Genomic DNA, 18,399 nt, shown 5'->3' with positions numbered 1-18,399 from the left:
TTGCATCTCACTTTATTTCATCTGTAAAATAAAGGGTTTTACCATGTTTCCTAAAAGTTATTTCTAGTTCCAAATCTAGGATTCTGTGATCCTTTTATTTTTAAATGAGTTAGATTTTTTTCTTTTTACAGATATCAGGATTTATTTCAAAACCTCATGTTTATTTTTTATTTTTTCTATATTATTATTATTATTATTTTTGGTGAGGCAATTGGGGTTAAGTTACTTGCCCAGGGTCACACAGCTAGTAAGTGTCAAGTGTCTGAGGCCGGATTTGAACTCGGGTCTTCTTGACTCCAGGGCTGGTGCTCTATCCACTGCACCACCTAGCTGCCCCTCATGTTTATTTTTTAAATAACTGATAGTGTTTTTTTTAGTTTTCAACATTCCTTTCTAAATTTTTCTCCCTCCCTTCTTCCCTCCCCCCTCTCCAAGACAGCAAGTAATCTGATATAGATTATATATGTACAATCATGTTAAACATATTTCCACTTTAGTCATGTTATAAAAGAAGAATCAGATCAAAGGGGAAAACCACAAGAAAGAAAAACCAAAAGAACAACAAATAAGTGAAAATAGTATGCTTTGGTCTGCATTCAGACTCCATAGTTCTTTTTCTGGATGTGGAGAGCATTTTCCATCATGAGTCTTTTGGCATTGTCTTGGATCATTGTATTGCTGAGAAGAGCTAATTCTATCACAGTTGATTATTGCATAATGTTGCTGTTACTGTGTACAATGTTCTGCTTGTTCTGCTCACTTCACTCAGCATCAATTCATGTATGTCTTTCCAGGTTTTTCTGAAATCAGCCTGCTCATCATTTCTTACGGCACAGTAGTATTCCATTACATTCATATACCACAACTTGTTCAGCCATTTCCCAATTGATGGGTATCCTCTCAATTTCCAATTCTTTGCCACCGCAAAAAGAGCTGCTATAAATATTTTTGTACATGTGGGTTCTTTCCCATTTTTTATGATCTCTTTAGGATATAGACCTAGTAGTGGTATTGCTGTGTCAAAGGGTATGCACAGCTCCATAGACCTTTGGGCATAGTTCCAAATTGTTCTCCACAATGGTTGGGATCAGTTCTCAATTCCACTAACCATGCATTAGTGTTGCAGTTTTCCCACATCTCCAACATTTATCATTTTCCCTTTTTGTCATATTAGCCATCTGATAGGTGTGAGGTGGTACCTCAAGAGTTGTTTTAATTTGCATTTCTTTAATCAATGGTGATTGAAAACAGTTTTTCATATAACTATACTTAGCTTTAATTTTGTCATCTGAAAAATGCATGTTTATATCCTTTAACCATTTCTCAATTGGGGAATGACTTGTTTTCTTATAAATCTGATTTAGTTTTCTATTTTAGAAATGAGGCCTTTATCAGAAACACTGGCTGTAAAAATTGTTTCCCAGCTTTCTGCTTTCCTCCTAATCTTGGTTGCACTGGTTTTGTTTGTGCAAAATCTTTTAAATTTAATGTAATCAAAATTTTCTGTTTTGCATTTCATAACATTCTCTATTCCTTTTTTGGTCATAAATTCTTCCCCTTTTCATAGCTCTGACAGGTAAACTATTACTTTCCTAATTTGGTATCATCCTTTATGTCTAAATCATGTACTTATTTTGACCTTATTTTGGTATACAGTGTAAGATGTCGGTCTGTGCCTAATTTCTGCCATACTATTTTCCAGTTTTTCAAGCAGTTTTTATCAAATAGTGAGTTCTTGTCCCAGAAGCTTGAATCTTTGAGCTTATCAAACAGTAGATTACTGTAATCATTTACTGCTGTGTCTTGTGTGCCTAACATATTCCACTGATCCATCTTTCTGTTTCTTAGCCAGTACCATATATATATTTTTGGGTTTTTTTGGTGAGGCAATTAGGGTTAAGTGACTTGCCCAGGGTCACACAGCTAGTAAGTGTTAAGTGTCTGAGGCTGGATTTGAACTCAGGTCCTCCTGAATCCAGAGCTGGTGCTCTATCCACTGTGCCACCTAGCTGCCCAGTACCATATATTTTTGATGATTGCTGCTTTATAATATAGTTTTAGATCTGGTTCATCTAGGCTACTTTTCTTTGCATTTTCTTTTCATTAATTCCCTTGAGATTCTTGACCTCTTGCTTTTTCAGATGAATTTTACTATTTTTTCTAGCTCTATAAAATAATTTTTTTGGTAGTTTAACCTCATAGGTTTATAATACTGCCCTTCTGTAGCTGGATTCAGCTTATGTTCCAGTGATTGTGTTTCCATTTTGTATGGTAATGGAGAAAACCCTGGTTTTGTAGAGAAACAAGAATTCTCTGCAGCTTGCTATAGTTGAGTTGGAAAACCCCCAGGATGCTTAGATGTATAGTCAGAAGTTTGTGTTTTCAGATTTCAGCCATCTTACATTTCAAAATCCATCTTTATGCTATTTTCCCCTCTCCCCAACTCTGCCTCCCCACTCCTAATTTCTTCTATTGCTTCCAGCCTCTGATGATCAAGAGGTGACCCTTCTCTTGGTTTTAGCCAATTTCTCCCCAGCCTGTAATCCCATCCTCCTGTCTTCTGCAGGATCTTACCTCATTCTTTCCTTCTCTTTTTCTCATCTTCAGTCTCTCTTCCCCTGGTTCCTTCCCTGCTGCCTACAAATGTAACCATTTCTTTCACCCATCCTTAAAAAACCTTTTGCTTGACTGCTATCTTAAGCTTTTGACCTATATCTCCTCTCTCACAGCCAAACTACTAGAAGAGGTTGTCTATGCTCATTATCTCCATTTTCCTCATCTTTACCTGGTTTCTCTTACAGTTTGACTTATGACTTCATCATTAAACTGAAGATGCCCTCTAAAAAGTTACCAGTAATCTCTTAACTGTTAAGTCACTCAGTAAGCAGCCCAGTGACCTTTCCTCAGTTGTCATTCTGCCTGGTATAGTTTTTGAGTCTGCTGTAAATACTCTTTTTTCTCCCTTGACTTCTGTGATGCTCTTATCTTTTGATTCTTTTTCTATGAGTCTGACTTTTCTTTCTTTGTCTCCTTTGATGGATCCTCATTCTCTGTATTCTGGTCACTATTCTTTATCTGTTTCAATGGGTTGGTTACTCAGAGCCCAGAGGTTTAAATAAATAATCCTTGTGCTAAAAATACATTCCAGTTCACTCAGGTAGAAGCAGTTCAGGAAAATTTAAAACAAATAAAATCACTGGCATGAAGGTAAAAAGCAGTAAGGGAAGAGGTTCTTTGGGATCTCAGGAGTTCCCTCTCCAAATCCTTTTTTTTTAAATTATTTTTAAAAAAAATTTAATTTAATTTTAGTGAGGCAATTGGGGTTAAGTGACTTGCCCAGGGTCACACAGCTAGTAAGTGTTAAGTGTCTGAGGCCGGATTTGAACTCAGGTACTCCTGACTCCAGGGCCGGTGCTCTATCCACTGAACCATCTAGCTGCCCCCCTCTCCGAATCCTAAAAAAAAAATTTATTTTTTTCTTGCTCAAAGGGCCCTCAACTGGGTCACAGGTCAGTTCACTTGGGGACAGAGTTAACTGTTAACTCAGGCCTGTGTCCTTGCTTTGCAAAAGCCCTGGCTGATATTATAGGAGTATGGGGGCTTAACTCAGACCTCTACACTTCTCCCAGTTGTTTCCTGCTCCACAGCATGTCTAACCACTGTGAAGGTATCCCTTCACGGCTCTGTACTGCCTGCACCCTCTTATCTTTCTACACTGTTTCCCTTTGTGAGTTCAGTAGCTTTTCTGGGTTCAGTTCTTATCTCTGTACAGACCCCAAAACATTTATATAGCCTTTCTGTGTCTCCTGAACATTAGTCCTATTTGTATTCTATCATCTCGTTCTTTCCGAGGCATATCAGATTTACCTTGTCCATAATTGCTGATTTCTATCCAAACCTAATATGTCAGCATACTGTTCCAATTTCGGGAAGGACAGCCCCAGCCTTGGAGTAGTAATCTTTGATTCTTTTCTGTCTCAATTCCAGTATCTAATTATTTGCTAAGTCTTGTCGATTCTTTTCCTTACCTTTCTGTAATCATACGGCAACCACTCTTGTTCAGACCCTTAATTTCATCTTGACTATTACAAACCTTTCCTAAGTTGTCTCACTGCCTTCAGTTAGTTTCTCTCCTTTCTAGTGCATCCATACAGCTATCCAATTGATAATTCTCAAATATAGATCTGATCATATAACATCCTTTTCCCTCCTACCCCCCAAAGAAAAATCTTTAATGACTTCTTTTCACCTCTAGGATAAAATGTAAATAAGGCTTTTAGAGCTCTTCACTATATGGCTTTCACCTACTTTTCCATATTACTTCTTTTTCCACACTGTAACGATTGGAATGACGCCACCTGCTGGATACTTACTGTAGAAGAGTTCTGCCCATGAAGCGAAGGTCTTTGAGGGCAAGACTAGGAGTCTTTTCTTTGGCGGGAGGAAGTGACGCAGACTAGTGGGAGGAGGAAGGAAGAGACTGGCGCTGACTCTGGGGCTCTTTCCTTGGGACTCTGGTGGAGAGTGGAGCTAGAAATGTGCTCTCCCTTTAATAGATAGGAATCTAGGCCTTTCTCTCTCTTTACCAAATTCTTATTCTCCTTAATAAATGCTTAAAAGTCTAACTCTTGCTAAAGCTTATGGTTTATTGGCGACCACTCATTAGATATTTTAGACAGTTTAGCTAGAATTTTAGCCCTTAACAATACTTTCCATATTACTTTTCCACTTTTTCATATTACTTCCTTTTATGCACTGTACTTCCCAGTCATATTGGCTTGATAGCTGTTTCTTGTACCTGACATTCAGTTTCTTATCTATTTAGATGTTTAAACTTTGGGGCGGAATTTGATGCTCTATTTACTCATTTAATAGTTTAGAAAAAAACAGACCTCCCAGTTTAAATTGCATAAGAAATTCACATGGATCAAAACAATGAGTTAAAATTATGGTGGGAACAAAAAATAATCCTGTCCTTGAATATGCTACAGCTTTATTATACTATTAGAATTTAGAATTTAAGTGATGGCATTAAAATTTTTTTTACTGATATCTTGTTTTCACATTTTCTAACTTTCCTGGAATCCCACCTCTTCCTCTTTCCATCCCATAGAGAGCCATTCCATCTAACAAGGACTATTTTTTTTTTCATGGAAAACAACTCTACATTAGCTAGGTTGTAAGAGAATACAGATAAAAACAAAACTTCAAATTAAGAAATTGTCAAAAAAGGAAATGTGTTTCAGACTGTTTTCAGATACCATCACTTCTTTGTTTGTAGGTGTATTGCAATTTTCATAAGTTCTTCAGTTATATTGGATCATTGCCTTGCTGAAAATAAACACATGCTTCCCAGCAGATTATCTTACACTATTGCTGTTATTTTGTATACAGTACATTTCTCTCTGCCTCAGTTCATTTAGATCTTTCCAGGTTTTTCTGATAGCATCCTGTTCATCATAACTTTTATATAGTACCTTAAACTCGATAAAGAATTTTCTTCACAATAGCTCAGCAGAGTAGGTACCATACATTTTGCCATTGTAGTCAATCATCATAACTATTTCCCTCCATTCTATTCCCTTCCAGTGATGTTTACTCTATTTTCTATCTTATTTTGCCCTATTCCTCCTTAAAAGTGTTTTGCTACTGACTGCCCCCTCCCCTGCTCAGCCCTCCCTTCATTTACCCTTCCCTCCTTATCCTCTTCCCCTCCTACTTTCCTGTAGGGTTAAATAGATTACTCCTCCCAATTGGGTGTGTAAGTTATTCCCTCCTTGAGTCCCTCTGATGAGGTTAAGGTTTTGAGCTAATTCTGTTTTCTAAATTTTTTTCCCTCTCTCCTCAACTCTCCCTATGAAATCAAGCAATTCAATATATGTCATACATGTGCTGTTATGCAGAACATCTTCACCTTTGGGAAGTGTTTTGTTTTTTGTAGCTCCCTCCTCCAAACTTCCCTTTCTTCCTTCCCCTCTCCCCCCCTCCCCCCCATCTCCTTCCCCTCCCACTTTTCCTCAGGGCAAAAATATTACTATAACCGTTTGATTGTTCCCTCTTTGAGCCAATTCTGATGATAATAAGATTTATTCACTCACTCCCCCACTCCTTCCCCCTCTTTTCCTCCCCTCCATAAGCTTTTTTCTTGTTTCCTTCATGTGAGCTACCTCTCCCCTTTCCCCTCCCCCAGTCTATTCCTCCTACCCCTCACCCCTATTTTTAAAATGTCATCATGGTCATGGGTTAGCTAGGTGGCACAGTGGACAAAGCACCAGCCCTGGGCCCAGGAGGCCCTGAGCCCCAAATCTGATCCCAGACATAAGACAACCCACCCTGTTTGCTCCACAAAGAACAGGGATATACAAAAAATAAATGCTTTACAGTTACCATCTGTTCATATTCAGTTCAGACCTATGTCCTCTCTGTATTCCTTACTGAAAAAGTTCTTATGATTTGGAAATATTATTTTCTCATGTATGAATGTAAACAGTAGCCTTTTTTTTTTTTTTTTGTGAGGCAATTGGGGTTAAGTGACTTGCCCAGGATCACACAGCTACTAAGTGTCAAGCATCTGAGGCCGGATTTGAACTCAGATCTTCCTGAATCCAGGGCTGGTGCTCTATCCACTGCACCACCTAGCTACCCCCAGTTTAGCCTTTTAATGTCCCTTGTGGTTTCTTTTTCCTGTTTACCTTTTTATGATTCTCCAGGGTCTTGTATTTGAAAGTCAAATTTTCTATTCAGTTTAGGTCTTTTTATCACAAATGCCTGAAAGTCCTCTTTTTTTATTGAAGACCCATTTTTTCCTCTGAAAGATTATACACAGTTTTGCTGGGTACGTGATTCTTGGTTGTAGTCCCAGTTCCTTTGCCATCTGGAATATCATATTCCATGCCCTCTGATCCTTTAATGTAGATGCTGCTAGATCTTGTTTTATCCTTATTGGAGCTCCACAGTATTTGAATTCCTTTTTTCTAGCTGCTTGCCATATTTTCTCCTTGACCTGGGAGTTCTGGAATTTGGCTATAATATTCCTGGAGGTTTTCATTTTGGGATCTCTTTCAGGAGGTGATCAGTGGATTCTTTCAATTTCTATTTTAACTTCTAGAATATCAGGGCAGTTTTCCCTGAAAATCTCTTGGAGGATGGTGTCTAAGTTCTTATTTTGGTCATGGTTTTCAGGTAGTCCAATGATTTTCAAATTATCTCTCCTGGTTATTTTCCAGGTCAGCTGCATTGCCCTCTATTTTTTCATTCAGTTGGATTTGCTTTATTTACTGTGTCTTGGTTTCTCATAGGGTCACTAGCTTCCACTTGTTCAATCCTAATTCTTAGGCAATTATTTTCATCAGACAACTTTTTTGTCTCCTTTTCCATTTGACTTTTCAAACTGTTGACTTTTTTCTCATGACTCTCCTGCATCTCTCTCATTTCTCTTTCTATTCTTTCCTCTCTCTCTCTACATCTTCCTTCTCTCTCTCCTACTTTCTCTTCAAAGTCTCTTTTGAGAGCTTCCATGGCCTGAGACCAGTTCAGTTTTCTTGGAAGCTTTGGATGTAGGAGCCCTGAGGTTGATTTCTTCTTCTGAGGGTGCACCTCGATCTTCCTTGTTGCTAAAGAAACTTTCTATAGTTCTAAACTTTCTTTGCTTGCTCATCTTTTATTTGACTTTTAGTTCTCCACTGGGGGGCCCTGCTTCTCGGCTACACTACTGTCCCCAGCTTGAGAGGGCCCCAGGGGCTTTGGTTTGAGGGAGAGCAGATTTTTCTCTTACCTGGCCTGTTCTGTGATCTGAAGATAACCTCAAGCCAACTTGCTAGTTAACCAGCCAGCAGAGCACTGTGGTGGTTTTTAGCTCTGAGGAGCCTGCGCCCCTCCCCGACCTGGGCCTTCCACCACTGAGGATTTCTTCCTGGTTCCCCTCTGGGGTGGGACAGCTGAAATCCTCCCTAGGTCCTGCTGATACCCTTGCACTCCCCCTCCACCCCCTGGACAGCTGTTCAGCCCTCTCACCCAACCGCAAGCTCTGTTCCAGAAGACACTGGTGCTGCCGCTGATTCGGAGGCTTGTGGGTTAACTTCTTTTGGTACGGCGTGCCCTGGGTTTCTGTCAGCCTGATCGTGGGGTTGGACTTTACTCACAGCCCAGCATGGCCCCCTTTAATTTATCTATAGCTGGAAAATAATTTCAGCCCATATTTTTGTGGGTTTTTCTGCTCCAGGGGTTCTTTTATTGCTGTTTTTGGGGGTAATTGTATCAGGAACTCTGCATTTAATGTCTTTTCTCCACCATCTTGGCTCCGCCCCCTAACAAGGACTATTTTTGTTTGTTTGTTTTTTTTGTTTTTTGCGGGGCAATGGGGGTTAAGTGACTTGCCCAGGGTCACACAGCTAGTAAGTGTCAAGTGGCTGAGGCCGAATTTGAACTCAGGTCCTCCTGAATCCAGGGCCGGTGCTTTATCCACTGTGCTATCTAGCCGCCCCCAGAGATATTTACTCTTTTTTTGTTGTTTTTTGCAGGGCAATGAGGGTTAAGTGACTTGCCCAGGGTCACACAGCTATAAGTGTCAAGTGTCTGAGGCTGGATTTGAACTCAGGTACTCCTGAATCCAGGGCCGGTGCTTTACCACTGCGCCATCTAGCTGCCCCAGGACTATTTTTAAGAAGAAAAAAATATCAATAAAACCTATTGATACTTTGAAAAAGTCTGAAAATATATGCAGTGTTCCACACCTGTGGACCTTCCACCTCTGCAAAGGGGCAGGGGGTGGGGGGGTGAGGGGGGTGAGAGGTGGCTAGTGATGGCATTTTTTAAAAATAAATTTTTGTTTTTCCTCTTTTTAAATCACCTAAATTTTCTAATGTATCCTTTTTCCTCCATTACCCAGCCAGTTTACCTAATTAATGAATATATGGAAAAGGCATTACATGTATTTGTCCATACTTATCATCCCATATTCTGTAAAGATGTATGTGGGGGATTGCCTTTTTATATTATCTCTTCTTTGGGGTCAATTTTGGTCTTTAGATACTTTGGCTGCATTCAATTTCATTTGCTTTGTTATTTGTATTATTTACATTTTAGCCATTATGTATGCTTTTCCCCCCTTGCTTGCTTTACTTTGTATCAATTCTTTTAAGTCTTCCTATTCTTCTCTGAATCTCTGTAGACATCAGTTGTTAATTGCTAGTAGTATTTCATTTCATTCATGTACCATACTTTTATCCATTTTCCAGTTCATGGGCATTGACTTTGTTTTTAGTTCTTTGCTCCTTTAAAAAGGCTGCTATAAATATTTTGTGTAGGTGGACCCTATTCTTTTGTCATTGATCTCCTGTGGGGTATATATATGCCCAGCAGCAAAATCTCTGAATTTTTAATTCAGATATGAACATTTTAATCATTTTCTTGGCAGAATTCCAAATTGCTTTGCAGAATGGTTGTACCAATAGGTGATGAAAGTATAGAATAATATATTATTATTAATGAGTTATGCTCTACTTTTAATTTTTTTGTTTGAAAATTTGGTATGGGGTATAATTTTAGAAAGAGAAGCTATCAACTAATTTTAGTATGGTTGAAGCTAAGGTCTCTTGAATTGGATTTTAACTATCATTTTATTGTATTTAAAATTGCTGTTACTTTTTTGTAAATGACTTCATTTATCACAAATCATTGCTTAATTTACTTTTAGTTTCACTGCCACATATCTTGGATGTTCAGTTAGCACCTTATACGCAGTCTCTCAAAAATTAAACTCATTCTCTTCCTTCCCGCAACCCTAACTTGCATAATCCTTCCATCTTTTTTTTTGTCTGATGGTACTATCTGGTGACTTAAGATCATCCAGGCTGAGGGTAGTCTTTGATTCTTCTATTTTCCTCATCTCCTGTATCTAATCAGGGGTTAAATCCTGTTAATCCTACCTGAACATCCCACAACATCTGCCTGTCTTTCCTTTCTTTACTACTCATAGCACCATCACCCCTAGTTCTAGCTCTTATTCCACCTTGTACAGACTGTTGTAATTTAAAGCTCTCCAACTCATTATTCACTTGGATCATAATACTTAGGTTAGACTGTAGCATACCCTGTTCCTCCACCTTGAGTGATTCCTTATTGCTGAGAGCATAAAATACAGACTCCTTAGCCAGGCTTTTAGCCAGACTTTAAGATCCTTCACAGTCTTATTCCAAACTATCTTTCCAGTGTAATTAGTGCCTTATTCCAACTTCATTGATTTTCTGCTCAGATTTTTCTAGAATACTATTCTGTCATTTGCTTCTATCTATATACCTTTTATTATACTTGCATATTATATTTGTGTCTTAGTCTCCTCCCTTCTTCTCCCCCGCCCCTCCCCTCAAACAAATGTGAGGTGCTTGAATTAGGGAGTGCCATTTTTCATTTTTATCTATAGCATCTATTATAATGCCTTCTACATTGTAGTAGAATATTAATAAATGTTCATTTATTTTCATTGCTATCCAAAGTATTCTAAGCAGATTGGGTGTTGGTGGTTACTGTGGAAAAGAGCCTCTCGTTAGCCTCAATAGTATATAAATTATTATTTTCTAAATTGTAAAATGATAATAACACTTAAAATGTTCCTTTTGTTGTGTTTTGTTTTTTTTTTTGTAAATAGAACGTAACATCATCCCCTCAGTATTCTACATTCCTAGAGCATATTATCCCTCGATTTCTTACATTTCTACAAGATGGAGAAGTTCAGTTTCTGCAAGAGAAACCAGCACAGGTAATCTCTTTAAAATATCAATTATCTTCTTAGCAAAAGAAAGACATCCTGTGACCTAGTACCTCATTTATAAAAAGACTGTGGGGGCAGCTAGGTGGTGCAGTGGATAGAGCACCAGCCCTGGATTCAGGAGTACCTGAGTTCAAATCCAGCTTCAGACACTTAACACTTACTAGCTGTGTGACCCTAGGCAAGTCACTTAACCCCAATTGCCTCACTAAAAAAAAAAAAAAAGACTGTGTAAACAGAAAGTTCATGGTATGGCTTAAAAATCAGTGAGGATTTCTGTATTGAGGATAATTTTGTCAAACATTATTGCTCAATTGATAGGATTTTCTTGTTATAATTTGTGTAGATATTCTCAAATGTCTTTCATGGTTCCCCTTTGCCTACCTGAAAAAAATCCAAATTCTGTAGCTTGGCATTCACCTCCCTTCACTGTCTGACTCTAGCCCAGCTTTCAGGCTTATAATCACAGTGTTCTCCTTCACTTCAGCCACACTGGACCACTAACCATTCCCCAAAAACATACACAATAGGTCTTTTTTTACCTCCGTGGCTTTGCTTATGCTGTTCCCTGTGCCAGGAAAGTCTGACTATTTGCCAGCCTCCCAAAACTTCATTTATCAAAATCCTGCCATTCTCAAGGCCTTAGTTGTGAAATTAAACTTTTAGGAAGGCTTTACTGATTAAAATGCTCTTCTCTGACTAAACTCAGGTAGGAGTTATCCTTATCTTTTAGTTATGAACACTGGCCCAACCCAATGCTTTGCATGTAGTAGGTACTCAATCAGTGTTCCTTGAATGGGTTAGTAAATGATTGGTAACTGGTTAAAGATGAAGTGTGAGTCATCACATAGTAGAAATATTATTTAGAGAAACAGTTCAAGTAAGGTTTTTACTGGATGAAAGCAGTTATGCTGATTGTACTTTACTTTTAAATTTTGGGATGCCCAATGTTGATTTAAGATATCTTTAAAAATATGAAATTTATAGTTCTTGATATAACTCATGGTTAGATCCATTTTTGTCTTATTGATGTTAAGATTATTCCAGGTGCTCCTGATCAGTTATTTTAGGCAAGGGGGACAGGAGGAGAGAGCGAATAGGATGGCAAATGTAGATAACATCTCTACCCCTCTATCCTCCCTCTGTTATTCTTAAGAATCACAAATTCATAGTCCTAGAATGTCAGGGTGAGGAGGGGATCTTCATTGATTTAGAAAGTACAGAACTGCTAGGGAAGTGCTGTGCTTATGGGTACCCAGTGGAGGCTGAGACTAAAACCAAAGCTCTTTGACTCTTGGTGTAAATAGTCTTTCCAGTGTACCACACTCACCCCATATTCTGTCTTTTGAACTGCTGATAGGTTGGGAAATTTTATTTTGTGAAAAACTTGTGGTTAAAGAGAAATTGTAGTCTTGTTAATTTACCTTTAGAGATTAGAGAACAGAAATACTTAAAATGTCTTTAGACCATGTAGAAAGTAGCCCATCAATTCTGCTTTAAAACACACCCATTTTAAAGTAATAAGGATAACAGCTAGAAATGTATAGACTGCCAAAATGTTCACTGGTTCTTCCAGAATGGCTGTGTCCCCAGGGGAATGAGAGGTTTCACTCTTAATTATCACAAAAAATTGTTTTTTAAAAGTCTATTCATTTTTTTTTCTTTTAGCAATTGCGGAAACTAGTTCTGGAAATAATTCATAGAATACCAACAAATGAACATCTTCGTCCTCATACTAAAAATGTTTTGTCTGTGATGTTTCGATTCTTGGAGGTAACTGTGTGAAAAAGAATTCTATTTGATTAATCATGTTTAATGAAGACTTAATATTTTCTTCTTTTTGAAGAAGGGAGATGATTATGCTTTATGTGGAAGGTTAAGATCTATATAATATTTTAGGAAAAAATGTAATTGAGGAAATACTAGAAAAAACCTTTCAAAAACTTCGAAGATCTTAGTTTATAGGACTTTACAGTTATAATGGCTTACTATATAAGAGTGGATGGTTGAAAAAACAGAGGGTGTGTTGTTTCCCCTTTGATTTTCATTTTTACATGTCATTTAGGGAAAAGCCATTTATCAGCTTCTGCAGCCATTCTGTCCTCTAGAGTCTTGAATTGTTTCATGGAATTTATATTTAATTTTGTGGGCATCATTTTCAGGATCTTTCCCATCAAGCTTTAAAAAGTGTTCACTTGTATTAAGCCCTAGTCTCTGAATTATTTTATTTCAGTTGAGTGAATGTATTCACTCTTGACAGTATATGGTCAGTCTTTATTTGAATAAATGCAACCAAACTCTGGTAAGAATTCGGTGCCCTGGACTAATCCTTGCTCTGTCAATAAAAAACACTTTTTGATAAGTCGAATGTTTTGGGGATGGAATTGTTAGGAAATATTTTTTACAGCCTTTAGATTTGAAATGGAATAAAACTTATGTGAAGTAAAATTCAGTTTAAAAACCTTTTATTTTTAGACTGAAAATGAAGAAAATGTCCTTATTTGTCTAAGGATAATTATTGAACTACACAAACAATTCCGTCCAACAATTACACAAGAAGTAAGTTTTTATATTTATGATCATTTGTGAGTTAGTTACAGTATGTTCTAATTTGGGAAATCTTTATATGTATGTTTCTCTGCTTATTTGAGAGAAATGTTTCTTCCTTTAAGTTAAAATAATGTAAAAATAGAGGTGGAGGTAGAAAATTTCTGTCAATTTTTGGCAGAGGATTCATCTTGAATATAGTGTGAAATATTTTAATAAATGCTAATATGTAAGCTTTAAAACAGTTAAATTACTGAAACTTTATAGAGAAGCCTATTTTTGAGCATGTTCTTAAATGTGTTTGGAAAGATCTCAAGAATTATATATTGAAAATTAATTAAATTTAAAAATAATTATATACTAAAAATCTTTTTATTATGAATGTTTTTAGATTCATCATTTTTTGGACTTTGTGAAACAGATATACAAGGAGCTTCCAAAAGTAGTGGTATGTTTAGAATTCATGTTTTTACATAAGGATGGGGGGGAAATCAATGCTACATAGAATGTCACAGTTCAGGCATTCTATTTTTTGTGCACCTATTTACATAAGAATTTTTAATCTTTCAAAATCTTGGTTAAAACTTAAAATTCAAGTTGTTTTAATTTGTTATTTACAAAGTCTGTTAGTGTGTTATAGCTACTCTTAAATGTGTTATTATATTTACTTTGAAGTACAAATTAGATTGCTGTTATTTCTTAACAGATTTAGGAATGACTTCTTTCTTTACTCCCCATTTAAAAGAAAAAATTTTCTCTTTGTCCGTAGTTACCGCTTATGCCCTATATTGATAAAGATAGTGGAAAGATTTAGTAGGACCAAATTTTGGATGCTTTGAACTATAGAGTACATTTTTTGGGTTGTAACAAAATTCTTGGTTATCTTCTTATGTAGATGGTTTAAATTGTATTTCATTATTTGTAGATGGTTTAAATTGTATTTCATTATTAACTAGGAAATATTCAGGAAACTCAGATGGCTTTGTATTCTGTTTTTATAGGGTAAAGGAAGATTATTGGAGAGTATTTGAAAATAGCACATTTAATTCATAACCTTTATTATAATAGGTACTTTAAAATATGTATAGTTTGTTGATTGCTTTCAGCAGTTGCTTTACTTTGTTTATACATACTCTTATTGTATTTTATAGAATTTCAAGAGTATTTTATTGAGGAGTGGCAATGTTTTGATTTAGAAAAATGAGAATTGATTTCTATTCTGCTTCTAGAATCGTTATTTTGAGAATCCTCAGGTGATCCCAGATAACACAGTTCCTTCCCCAGAAATGGTTGGTATGATCACAACACTTGCTGTGAAAGTAAATCCTGAACGTGATGACAGTGAGACAAGAACAGTAAGTTTTTCTCCCCCTCTTACTTAGAGTAAAACTGGATTTTTGCACAGTCCTCATCACCAACCCAACCATTATAACCATTATTATTGGTACTTTTATTCACTTTAAAGTGAAAGCCATGCATAAAAAGAAATGAAGAATGCATTACATAATAGTATATACGTCTGACTTAATCTCTTAGAAAGCACAAGAATTGGTGAAAAGACCTGAATTGTGTTCTTAACTTTGACTAGGCATATTACATTTGTTACCTGGGTGTGTAACAATTTCATCCATAAAATTAAAATAATATACTCTATCCCATACCTATATCACTAGCATAATTTAGCTGAATCTCCTTGAGGATAAAGTAGGAAATTGAAAGAATTACTTTGAAATTCTCTGAATAAACTTACTATGTGAATTTAGATTTCTAGCTGGATTTATTATGTTTGGTTTTCATCATTTTTTAATTAAGAAAATTTTAGATATTAAGACTATACATTGAAAAATTTTTTAGGGGATTAGAATCACTTTCTTTATAAATATCCTCAAGCTCTCTCTTTTTAAACTTGGTGGCTACACTGAAAATGTCAGTAAGGTTTTTTTTTTTTTTAATTTTTTTTTTTTTTTTTAGTGAGGCAATTGGGGTTAAGTGACTTGCCCAGTGTCACATAGCTAGTAAGTGTTAAGTGTCTGAGGTCGGATTTGAACTCAGGTACTCCTGACTCCAAGGCCGGTGCTCTATCCACTGCGCCACCTAGCTGCCCCTCAGTAAGTTTTTAAAATACAGAATGATTGTTATGTATACTTTGTATTTTAATAATAGTTCATAATCTTTTCAACAAAAAGTATTCAATAATTGATTGTACTGTTAGTTATCACTCCATCAGCTTGTAGATTTTTTGCTTCAAAATAATAACCTATTCCCAAATGTGTTTTTTGTCTTATAGCATTCTATAATTCCTAGAGGATCTCTTTCCTTGAAAGTGTTGGCTGAATTGCCCATAATTGTTGTTTTAATGTATCAGGTATGTGTATTACATATTGGGACCATGATTTCAATAATTAAAATTTTATTTAGCCTAGGAAAACAGTATTTAGTGACATGCAACTGTAGAATCTTATAGTAGGAAAGAGACCATCTGAACTTCTGGGGGGAAGTAGATTTGTTTTGAATCTTGGAGACCAATCCAAAATATGTGTCAGAGAGAAAATAGAGGAGAGGGAGAAAGAGTGAGTATGAGTGTATGTATATGTGATTGGGGGACTCAGTGGGAGAGGTAGCTTAACAGCAAGGGTTAGAGTCCTGGGAAAGAAGGGGAGAATAATGGGGAATCATACTCAGGCTATAACCTAAATTAGTCTCACCTTGAACATACAGAAGGGACTATAAAGAAGCATTTTGAAGGATACTCTGGAAAGGGTCAGGTTGCTGAGCACATCTACTAAGGGTATTTCCTTGACTTCAAAGGATATGCTAGTAGTGCTGATGGCCAGTTAACCTCCTTTACTCTAAAGAGTTTATTGAAAATATTAGGTACCATGAAAAAATTAATTGGCACTATGGCGACAAGCTAGTGTCATATAACCAACAATGTAAAAGCAATATCTTTTGTGTATGCTGGGATAGGTTTTTCCTTTTCTTTTTTAGATCTAGTTCTCTATTTGTTTATTCATTCATTTGGTGAAGCATTTGGGGTTAAGTGACTTGCCCAGGGTCACACAGCTAGTAAGTGTCTGAGGCTGGATTTGAACTCAGGTCCTCCTGAATCCAGGACGGGTGCTCTATCCAGTGCGCCACCTAGCCGCCCCTATTTGTTTATTTTTAACATTCATCTTTTTAAATTTTGAGTTCCAAATTTCCTTCCTTCCTCTATCCCTTCACCCACCCATTGAGAAGGCCAGCATATGACATCATTTATGCATATGAAGTCATGCATGGGATACTTTTTCTTAAAAGGTATAGAAACCCTGCTTTGAGACTCAGTTGGGTCAGTGGACTAAGGCTTGGGCCATTAGTGTAGGCTTTGGTGACCTAAATAAAAAAGCCATTCCTTGAGTGGATAGGAAAATGAGCAGAGAAATAGCACTCAACTGAACGTCTTTTCTATCCTTTGCACATAGCTTTTGTTAACTCTTAGATGGTCTACGAGTATGTCGTTTCATTCCATTTTAGAAGCTGAAGCACTTGACAGGCCTGAGTTAGGCCTGATCTACAAAACCATATGTTAATCTTATAAATGGTGTACTTTCTGAGGTTGTGTGATTCTGTGGTCTAAAAGATTTATTGGAAAATGAAAAATTTGGGTGTCTAACATTTATTTGTTGTTTTTAGCTCTACAAGCTGAATATTCACAATGTGGTTGCTGAATTTGTGCCATTGATAATGAATACTATCATAATTCAGGTATCTGCCCAAGCCAGGTGAGATTTGTTTAGAATAATGAAATATTTGAATTTGCACTGATAATTAAGAACAATATTATACTCTTCCAATTTGACATTAAATACCAATATGGACACTCAAAACTTGAGACAAGCTTGTAAAGGAATTCGGTAAAGAAATACATTTTAAAATCTTTTCAACCTGTTTTCCTATAGTGTTTCTTGATTTCAGATTTAGAAAAAATTAGCAAATTATAGCTAGAGCTCTTGTGAACTTAATAATTTTGTAAATGTTATCTCATGAACAAAACTTGATCATTATTAATGATAGTAATCAAAAAAATCAGATTGCATTTGACTTTGTCAATCATCTGTAAAGGCTGGACTCAGTCTGTTTTGTTTTATCACATTTTGGCTTGGGTACTGTTTTTATTTTTAGGAAAGTAGCCCAGTAGTAAATAGGATACTACTGCTTTACTCGTTTCTCTTTGTGAAAATTAAACATGTTTATGGGCATAATAGCCTTCAATCTTCTTTTAATTAATTCTAAGTTCACTTAAATAAGTTAAAGTATTATGCAGTAAATCCAATTTGATTCTATTCCAGGCAACATAAACTATACAATAAGGAACTGTATGCTGATTTCATTGCTGCTCAGATTAAAACTTTGTCATTTTTAGCTTATATTATAAGAATTTACCAGGTAAGTTTATATATTTTAGTTATAAATATTGTGGAACCTGGGATGAGGGGAAGGGAAGAGTAGGATTACTTTCAGGTGTAAGTATTTAGAACTCTGTTTATAAATTGTATGACAAAGATGTGTGGGAGAGTTAGACAACTATGGTAATCTTTTATGTATGTGTTGTAGTGGAAAAGTTTTTATTATCAAATGAAAAGTGTGACAAACAAGTTCTTACTGATTCTTGTGATTAGGTTTTAAAGTAATTTCTCCTTTATTCTTTATCATTTTAAAAAAAAGTAATTACTCATGTCATCTCTATTTCAATTCACTAGTGGGTTAAGGGGAAAAGAGAACATTGAGTTCCTTTATCCCATTTTTATTCAAATAGACAATTCTTTCTCAAACAAATTAAAAACTCAAAATAAAATTTTTTATTGAACAATTTTGATTCCAACCCATTCCACAAAAACTTTATTGTAATAATTTTTAATTCATGTTTTGTAGGATCTATTAAAAATTAACTTGCATGTACTTTTTGGGGAAACATTATTGTTCTAAATGGGTATCCATTAATAATTTGCTTGCTTTTAAATCATTGAAATAAAATTTGTAAGCTTAAAATATCTAGGAAATTAGACAATAGGTTATTAAGTACATTTCTAAATCACATCTTTTAATAA

At 36.1% G+C, this 18,399-nt stretch overlaps 1 protein-coding gene across 9 annotated transcripts in view; it reads left to right on the top strand.

The window, feature by feature from the left end:
• LOC122735893 (transformation/transcription domain associated protein) overlaps nucleotides 1-18,399 on the top strand; it is a 152,901-nt gene that overhangs the window by 4,158 nt on the left and 130,344 nt on the right. For all 9 annotated transcript variants that reach the window (XM_043977760.1, XM_043977777.1, XM_043977768.1 and 6 more), the window contains 8 exons: nucleotides 10,646-10,756; nucleotides 12,434-12,538; nucleotides 13,241-13,324; nucleotides 13,704-13,760; nucleotides 14,542-14,667; nucleotides 15,600-15,677; nucleotides 16,985-17,073; nucleotides 17,641-17,737. In XM_043977760.1, coding sequence (XP_043833695.1) covers nucleotides 10,646-10,756; nucleotides 12,434-12,538; nucleotides 13,241-13,324; nucleotides 13,704-13,760; nucleotides 14,542-14,667; nucleotides 15,600-15,677; nucleotides 16,985-17,073; nucleotides 17,641-17,737 — 747 coding nt within the window. The remainder of the gene's footprint in view (nucleotides 1-10,645; nucleotides 10,757-12,433; nucleotides 12,539-13,240; nucleotides 13,325-13,703; nucleotides 13,761-14,541; nucleotides 14,668-15,599; nucleotides 15,678-16,984; nucleotides 17,074-17,640; nucleotides 17,738-18,399) is intronic.

This window comes from Dromiciops gliroides, chromosome 1 (genome assembly GCF_019393635.1).
Source record: "Dromiciops gliroides isolate mDroGli1 chromosome 1, mDroGli1.pri, whole genome shotgun sequence".
Lineage (NCBI taxonomy): Eukaryota > Metazoa > Chordata > Mammalia > Microbiotheria > Microbiotheriidae > Dromiciops > Dromiciops gliroides.
The sequence above is the reverse complement of the archived record's forward strand: the minus strand, read 5'-3'. Positions and strand labels throughout refer to the sequence as shown.